This window comes from Topomyia yanbarensis, chromosome 3, assembly GCF_030247195.1.
Source record: "Topomyia yanbarensis strain Yona2022 chromosome 3, ASM3024719v1, whole genome shotgun sequence".
In the NCBI taxonomy this organism is placed as follows: Eukaryota; Metazoa; Arthropoda; class Insecta; order Diptera; family Culicidae; genus Topomyia; species Topomyia yanbarensis.
The window spans coordinates 99,272,682-99,281,435 of record NC_080672.1 but is presented as its reverse complement, the minus strand read 5'-3'; the positions used below and the strand labels follow the sequence as shown (position 1 = coordinate 99,281,435).

The window sequence follows — 8,754 nt, the reverse complement described above, 5'->3', positions numbered from 1 at the left end:
CTAGGTCCCCATTAACGCGGATTCTTATATTTGCGCGGTCTTCATTTACGCGGATTTTGAAATTTACGCGGATTTTGAAATTTACGCTGATTTCGAAATTTACGCGGTTTTCATTTACGCGGATTTTGAAATTTACGCGGTTTTCATTTACGCGGATTTTTAAATTCACGCGGATTTTAAAATTTACGCGGTTTTCATTTACGCGGCCTGTATCTCCCGCGTAAAAAACCTGAGTGTACAAAACTTCTTCAACACAAAATTATATTCTCAATCGTATGACTTGCTTCAAATGAATCCTGACTAACGGAAGGCACCGACTCAGTGACACTCCTATGATGGCTCTCAGGCCTAGTTTTCACCTGGACAGGGATAATTGTTATTCCCAAGCATTGTTCTTCAAGTATTCTGAGTGGGAATGAGTGTCATCAGTTTGCAACCCGAATAGAAATCTACTGTAACAAAACTATGATTTTCACTGTGACAGTACAGTAATTTTACAATATTTTACAGTAAGTTTTAGTGTTATGCTACAATACAAAAACAAAAAATTTTAACGTTTTTACAGTAAATTTCAATGTAAAATAGACTTTTACAGTGAAAAAGGGGGGTGGTTATGTATCTTAACATTAAAAAAATCAATTTTTCTTCATACATTTTTTTTCTCAAAAACAGTAAAATTTAATGTGAATGCAATGTATCAGTTTTTTGCTGAACAGTGAAATTTATTGTTACATGAAATTTTATTATAAATCTACTGTGAGAACTTGGCATCGAAGAATGTTGAAACAGTAATAACTATAATATTTATTCTTTTATGATTGTTTGTAGGGTAAATGCTATTGTAAAATTCTATCCGGGAATCTACGAAATATACCGTGCTTACGCAACGCAGTAACTCAGTTAAACTCATTCCGGAACCGGTTCGGATTTCTGAATGGAGTCATTATGGATTCCAAATCAAATGCAACAACCGATTCCGACTCAGAATCGGTTGTTGCATTTGATTTGGAATCCATACTGACTTCATTCAGGATTCCGAATCAAATTACGAATGGTTTGACCGGGAACAGGATCATCAGCTAAAATTGATTGGAAACGTTTTCTTGGTTCATAACATCTTTTTTCAACCATTCTTTATTTCAGTGTATCACCATCAATGTATAAAAATTCATTTCATTCATTAAATGTGATTGTGTGCGTTCATTCATGAGGTGACACTTGTGTCTGTCCTAAGAGAAATCGGGTTCGATTGTAAACAGTGTGCAAAAATCATAACAGGGAAAGTTGTACTTACACAGGAATTGCAATCTAGTTTAATTAGGACAGGATAACGGTACTTTATTGAAGGATAGAGGTGCTAGGGTTTCACGATGGAAGGTAACTTAGTTTGCCGGTTATGCTTATACAACAATGAAGATATTTTGCCGATATTTGGCGATCGTCAGCGGGAAGCTAAGCTGCAAGAGAAATTACAGCAATATTTGAATCTTGAGGTAGGTCCAATGCAGACATTTTTAAAATCATACTTCAGTTAAACCGATCACTTTTTCTAGGTGAAGGAAGATGATTGTCTTCCAAAACTAATATGTTTGAAATGTTTTCAAACCGTAGAAAATTTTCATGTGTTCTTCCAAGAGGTTGCGCAGAACCAAACGGTTTTTGCCTACAGTAGCCAACCGGGAATGATAGTGATTAGCGATCAGAGCTCACACACAACCTACATCCTCCGTGAGGAGGAAGTGATTGGACAATCCTGCATTGAGTTGAACGACGGCAGTTCGTCCGTAAAGATTTCAGGTCTAAGTGCTCAAAGCAGCATTCAGTTTCACAAACCTTCTGATTCCGGTCAAAGCGAAAATGCTACAGCGACAAAGTTGACTCTACTACAGTTACCTAGTCAGCTAACGACGACTGTGATTAGCACTATAGACGCTAGTGGTACTAGAGTTATACTGCCTGTAAGCAGCGACACTGGGGGCGACGATACACCTAACGATATTACTTCGGATTTACCCACCTACGATGAAGCACAGAAAAATAAAGAGATGCAGGCGATTGCCGTAGTGGAAGAGGGTGTCAGGCAGGAAAGTTTGATGACAGTCGCTGGGTTGGATGTAACCGAGCAAGAGATTGGTGTTGATGGTAAGTATGTATTGTCATCTTTGAAGGATCGTCGAAAGGATGGTCACGATGTGAGCCCTTCCCCGGACGAATGGAAGTCGAAAATAAATTTGTTTCGGTCCCACCGCCTAAGCCGTTTCTCCGGGTATGTTGGAGATGCCCTTAAATTGCTTGCCAACCTAATATCAACAAACTATCTTGCGACAATCGTGATTACTCTCCGCACTATTGATGAGTTTTCTTGCGGAATCTCAGAACCCCACTATTGACAGAGTCATATGCATGCTATCTGCTGAAGACATCAAATTCCAAGAGTAGTGACGGAGTAGTGTTGTTATTATTATTAGTTTTATTTACGTGACCTTAAAAGGTCTTCATTCGTCACGTGGAATAGAGTGGGTTTGGTAGATGTATAATGTAGTTAAAATAATTAAAGCGAGTTACAATAAATTTTCAATCTAATTAAAACAATGTTTCAGCTAATTACGTTGAAACTCAGGAAGAGAAACCGCTCGAAGAGAACAACCAGGACTATGAAGAGGAAGACGACGATGAGGTGGACGATGATGACGAAGAGTTTACCACCCAACTGGAAAACGAGACAGAAGAACCCTCCGAGTCGCGCGATGGAGTCGAGGAGAAGAAACCAAACGATTACGGTGCATTTCCGAACAAACTAATCCATGAAAATAAATTGACTATAAAGGGAAAGCAACTGTCCAGTCTGATGGCAAAATTCTATGATGTTAGTTGTGAGCTTTGCCTGGAGGTCCTTAACGAACGGTTAGAGTTTCAGGACATGGATGCATACGTCGCGCATTTCCAAGATGCTCACAATGTTAAGGGTCACGTTTGGTGCTGTAGTCAGAAAATCACCAAACCACGTATGATGGCAATGCACATGGCGAGACACCTGCAACCGGAAGCTTTTAAGTATGTACATTACGTTTCCAAGGTTCACCTCAAATATATTTTTACCTTTCGTTTTTAGGTGTCCTGAGTGTGGCAAGCTGATGACCACCCCAAAAATCCTCCAGTATCACATACAGAACCACCGACCCGAGGAGGAACGACCGCTGCAGTGTCTCATCTGTCCGCGACGATTTACTTACGGTAGTGCTCTGATGTCACATTGCCAGTCACACCTTCCGGAAGGGGAACGAACGCAGCATGTGTGCGACGAGTGTGGCAAACGTTTCAGCATGGCGAAGCGATTAGCGGACCACATTCAAACGGTGCATTGTAAGTCAGATCAACAACACGCGTACGTTTGTCACATTTGTGCAAAACAGTTCACATCCAAGAGTAATTTGGGCTATCATCTGACCACTCATCAACCCAAAATTCATCAAGTGCAATGTGATCAGTGCCAGAAGTGGCTCAAGAACAAACTGTGTCTGCGAAAGCACATGGTCCAGCATTCGATGGTACGACACAAGTGCAATCTGTGCGAATACTCGGCCGCTAATATGCAATGCCTGCGGAATCACATGCGAGTACAGCATACCGATCTGAAGCCGTTTGCCTGTGATGTGTGTGGAAAGGAGTTCAAGTTGAAAAACACGCTGGTTAATCATCACGTCCAGCACACTGGATTGAAGAAATTTAGCTGTGAGTTCTGCATGCGAACTTTTGCCTCTAGTGGCAATTACTACGCCCATCGGAAGCGAATGCATCCGCAAGAGTTAGCCGTGCAAAAGATGCGGAAGGAGGCGGAAGAGAAGTATGTTACTTTTGGTTATCTATATTTATTTACGAAATACATTCTCAAATCTTACAGTGAGTTTCGCACAAAATCACTTCTCGTTGAGCCCAAATGAAGCACAGACAGCTTGAGCTGTAGGTAGAAGGTATTATTTCTCTATGATTTATGATCAACAGACTGTGTTTTTATCGTGATTAATATATTCTAACTCATCGCTGAACGGAGATTTAGATTTCTCGAATACACATGTTCGTCGAATGTCGCAATGTGTTTTTGAAAGGGCAAAAATAATGCCACTAAGTTATTTTACGATGTATTATGAAGAATGGATGGTTTATTCTGTCTTCTCCTCTTTGAATTTACCACCGTAGAATGGGATGTACGTGACGATCACTCTCCAGTCGGTGAGGTAAAGTCCAAAAAGAGAGGCGGTTGCACCGAATCCCATCGCTGACGAGAGCCTAAAATAAATTGAAAAGTATTGTTGAGCGAATTTGGCCATCTTACTATATCGTGTTTGTATTTATGCTGGTCTAAGATGACTTTTATATTCTTCAAACATTAAATGTGTTAGGATATTTGATATTTGTAAACTCAGGATTCCAGTATATTTTTTGTTTATAAAGGTTTTAATCTTATAGTCATTCGTCTCAGCTTTAATAATATCATGTCTTGATTACTAAAGTTTTAATGCAAACTTCGTTGACATCTTTGATCTACGGTCTTTTTAAATGTACTAGCACCTGCATTGCAAGAGTGAGCATAATTGTTATAGCTGGATTTTCACTAAATTTTGGATTACAGCAGTAATTTCATAATTGATTTAATACAAACCACGGTAATTGTTTACTTTAGATACTTCTTCCCTTGTAGGCGGAAAACATGTTTTTCTTTTAAAAATATGCTAGTTTAGTGTTGTAGATTCTTAAAAAAGTGGCGAAAAGCGAAAATTTTAATAATTCATTAATAAGCTTGAAAAGAAGTTGTACCTACTAACCTTGCTCGTATGTTTATTGTGCTCTCGAAAGTAATGCTTTTGGAAAAGCTAACAATGCGGCTATGCCGCATAACCGAGTCCAACGATCCGAAGCGGCGCAAAGCCGCTTAGAATCTGCCGGACGAGGTGGCTTTGTTGCTTGTCATCGAAATCGCAAGCAAACCTGTGATCCACTCGTTTGCCCGGTATACTCAAACATAGAGGCTATCTCTAGTTTAAGTCCTCACTTGAAAAAATCGGTGTGGCGTAGCCACATTAGGCATTAACAATGTCTTATTTATTAACAATAGAATAGTACTCATTGACAAAAAAAATAAAATATTGCCGCTGCCTAATGTGGCTGCGCCACACCGTTTCATTCTTGTGCTGTCCGACTTCGCTGTCACTCAGTCGGACTTGAAACTAGGGATAGCCTCTATGTTTGAGTATACCGAGCAAACGAGTGGATCACAGGTTTGCTTGCGATTCCGATGACAAGTAACACAGCCACCTCGTCTGGCAGATCCTCAGCGGTTTTGCGTCACTTTGGATCCTTGGACTTGACTATGCGGCATAGCCGCATTAAGCCAGCTTCGCCAAAAGCCTTACTTTTGAAAGCACAATAACCATACGAGAAAGGTTGGTAGGTACAACTTATGTTTAAACTTGTTAATGAATTATTAAAATTTTCGCTTTCCGCCTCTTTTTTTTATGAATCTACAACACTAAACTAGCATATTCACGAAAAAAACATGTTTTCCACTTACAGGGGGAAAAGTACCTAAAGTAAACAATCACCCAAACCACATCAGATCGTGTGTAGACCAATATTTTGCGTTAAGACAAAGCTAATCTATGAATATACTTTTTAGGTGAAACTGAGTCTGCTTATAACTCAACTGCTTTCAAAATATATCTTCTCATGCGACAGCTGTTCGAATTAGAACCGGACTCTTGTCGTTTTTGCTGGTCAGGTTCCAACTTCAACTGCTGTCAAAACGTTTGAACTGACGGCAGTCGGGGTTAGAACCTGACTCAGTTCATGGGTCAAGCAAAAACGCCATCAGATTTAGTCATGGTTTTGTACTGCTCACAATGTAGTTAATGCTATGAATGTTTCTAAACATTAGTATATGAATTTGGTTAGCAGTGGAACTATTAAAATAATGTTTTTCGTTTAAATTACAGTCCGAGAATGGTCCTGTTGGTTTTTTAGTTTTGATTTCAATCATTATGTAATCTAGAGATCTTGCAATTTATCCTATGCAGGAAGACAATCTACCGTAAAATCAAAATTGTACTCACCACAGCGAAGCCTGTTCAGCTTGTTTCTTGCCTAATGGAATCCTCATGGTTATAATGCGATTTGCGAAAACCGGATTACAAAAATCCAGACGAAACTCGAGCTCTTCGGAACAATCAGGACCGTCCAAGAGGTAAAATAATATTGCCTGACAGAAGTGTTGTATTTGTTGTAATGAAACGTCAATCGTTTATGTCATTTTGACTTCACGGTATAAGGTTACGCTGCAATTATACGCGAAGCAACGCTTGTTGCGCGCGGCGGGATCGGTTTGCGCTAAGGCGGGATTCAATACACGTGGTGTATCGAACGCGCGCCAGAAGCGAATAAGTAACAAATAAGTTAACAGCCTACATGGCATTTTGGTCTTTTAACGTTTTTAGCCGGTCTTACGCCGGTGTAGTGCGAAAAAAGCGAGATAGAATGATTACACCCAAGTTTGAACGAGTATAGCCGGTGCTACACTCATTCAAACTTTGGTATAATTTCTCCAATACACCAGATAAAAAAGAAAACGCTACAACATCGGTGCAGTGCCTTTTACCAAAAAAAATGAAAATGATGTAGGGCAGCGGTCTTAGTAGTTGTGGTAGTGATGAAAAAAGGTGGTTTCCAAACATTCAAATAATTTGAAGGCATGTATATTTTATATTCATATTTATATTTATATTTATATTTATATTTATATTTATATTTATATTTATATTTATATTTATATTTATATTTATATTTATATTTATATTTATATTTATATTTATATTTATATTTATATTTATATTTATATTTATATTTATATTTATATTTATATTTATATTTATATTTATATTTATATTTATATTTATATTTATATTTATATTTATATTTATATTTATATTTATATTTATATTTATATTTATATTTATATTTATATTTATATTTATATTTATATTTATATTTATATTTATATTTATATTTATATTTATATTTATATTTATATTTATATTTATATTTATATTTATATTTATATTTATATTTATATTTATATTTATATTTATATTTATATTTATATTTATATTTATATTTATATTTATATTTATATTTATATTTATATTTATATTTATATTTATATTTATATTTATATTTATATTTATATTTATATTTATATTTATATTTATATTTATATTTATATTTATATTTATATTTATATTTATATTTATATTTATATTTATATTTATATTTATATTTATATTTATATTTATATTTATATTTATATTTATATTTATATTTATATTTATATTTATATTTATATTTATATTTATATTTATATTTATATTTATATTTATATTTATATTTATATTTATATTTATATTTATATTTATATTTATATTTATATTTATATTTATATTTATATTTATATTTATATTTATATTTATATTTATATTTATATTTATATTTATATTTATATTTATATTTATATTTATATTTATATTTATATTTATATTTATATTTATATTTATATTTATATTTATATTTATATTTATATTTATATTTATATTTATATTTATATTTATATTTACATTTATATTTATATTTATATTTATATTTAAAAATTGGTGTTCAACTGACTATTAGTCTTAATGAACTGAACCTAAAATAATTAACCCAACAGCAAACGGTGACGAAATTGTGATGAATTGGTGTCGAAGTCGAAGTGCTCGGCAAACTCGTTGAAACAGCATAGTTAGTGTTACGCATATCGATGTGTAGCAATGTCCGAGGGCGAAGAACTCAGGTTGGAGCGTAGTGGTTGATTTTTCCAAAAATATCGGGTACATCGTACTCAGCCAACATAAGCTTTGGTATGAAAATGGCCTGCGAAGCGTGTCTACGTTCTTGCAAAGTATGTAGTCCTAATAGCCTGCAATGGTTCTCATATGGTGGCAGGTTCAGCGGGTCACTCCAAGGAAGTTGATGTAAAGCATACCGTATAAATTTGCGCAGGACAGTTTCAATCCTTTCACTCCACGTTGCATGATAAGGGCACCAGGCAATGTTTGCAAATTCCAACTGCAAGCGCAACTGAGCGATATAATGCCTTGAAACACAAAGGATTTCAGAATTCGCGTGAAATTTTAAACCCAGCAATCGATTCGCTTTCTCAATAGTCGCTGATAACTGATTGGTATAAGTAAGCCTTTCATCAAGAATAACACTTAAGTCCTTTACGTGGTCAACGCGTTGCAGCTGAGATCCAGCAATTTTGTAGTTGAAATTAAGCATGTCTCTTGTACGATGACAACTGATGACAAAACTGACAAAATCCGCATCATTTACGAACAATGAAAATAGTAACGGACCTAGTGTATTACCTTGAGAAACTCCGGAATTATTAGAAAAGGATTCAGACACGTTGTCACCAATTTGCACGACGACCTCGTACAAGGTAGGATCGCAGCCAGTGGCAAAATCTCTTGGTACATCTTAGTTTATCAGGCTTTGCTAGCAGTATCTCGTTAACTGTGTCGAAAGATGGGTGTAGACAGCGTCCACCTGGAGTTTCTTGGATGTTTTTTCTATGCTAAACGATGTGAAGCTAATTAGATTCGCCTTAACCGATCGATCAGGGAAGAATCCGTGCTGAAAAGTGCTTGTGTAATGTTTACTAGCAGA

At 35.7% G+C, this 8,754-nt stretch overlaps 1 protein-coding gene across 2 annotated transcripts; it reads left to right on the top strand.

Annotated features, from left to right (window-relative positions):
- Positions 1-1,204: 1,204 nt before the first annotated feature.
- On the top strand, positions 1,205-4,332 carry LOC131690852 (transcription factor grauzone-like). Of its 2 annotated transcripts, XM_058976915.1 has the most exons (5): positions 1,206-1,493; positions 1,554-2,142; positions 2,601-3,054; positions 3,113-3,844; positions 3,902-4,332. In XM_058976915.1, the coding sequence occupies exons 1-5, from the start codon at positions 1,371-1,373 to the stop codon at positions 3,939-3,941; spliced, it is 1,938 nt and encodes a 645-aa protein (XP_058832898.1). In that variant the 5' UTR covers positions 1,206-1,370; the 3' UTR covers positions 3,942-4,332. The 2 variants fall into 2 exon arrangements, with proteins under 2 accessions (XP_058832897.1, XP_058832898.1); XM_058976914.1 differs by having other exon boundaries at positions 1,205-1,493; positions 3,113-4,332.
- Positions 4,333-8,754: the final 4,422 nt, after the last annotated feature.

Coding starts and splice junctions, on each gene's coding strand:
- LOC131690852 (XM_058976914.1), top strand. CDS start 1,371: ATGGAAGGTAACTTAGTTTGCCGGTTATGCTTATACAACAATGAAGAT. Junction 2,143..2,600: donor GCAAGAGATTGGTGTTGATG/GTAAGTATGTAT, acceptor ACAATGTTTCAG/CTAATTACGTTGAAACTCAG. Junction 3,055..3,112: donor CTGCAACCGGAAGCTTTTAA/GTATGTACATTA, acceptor TTTCGTTTTTAG/GTGTCCTGAGTGTGGCAAGC.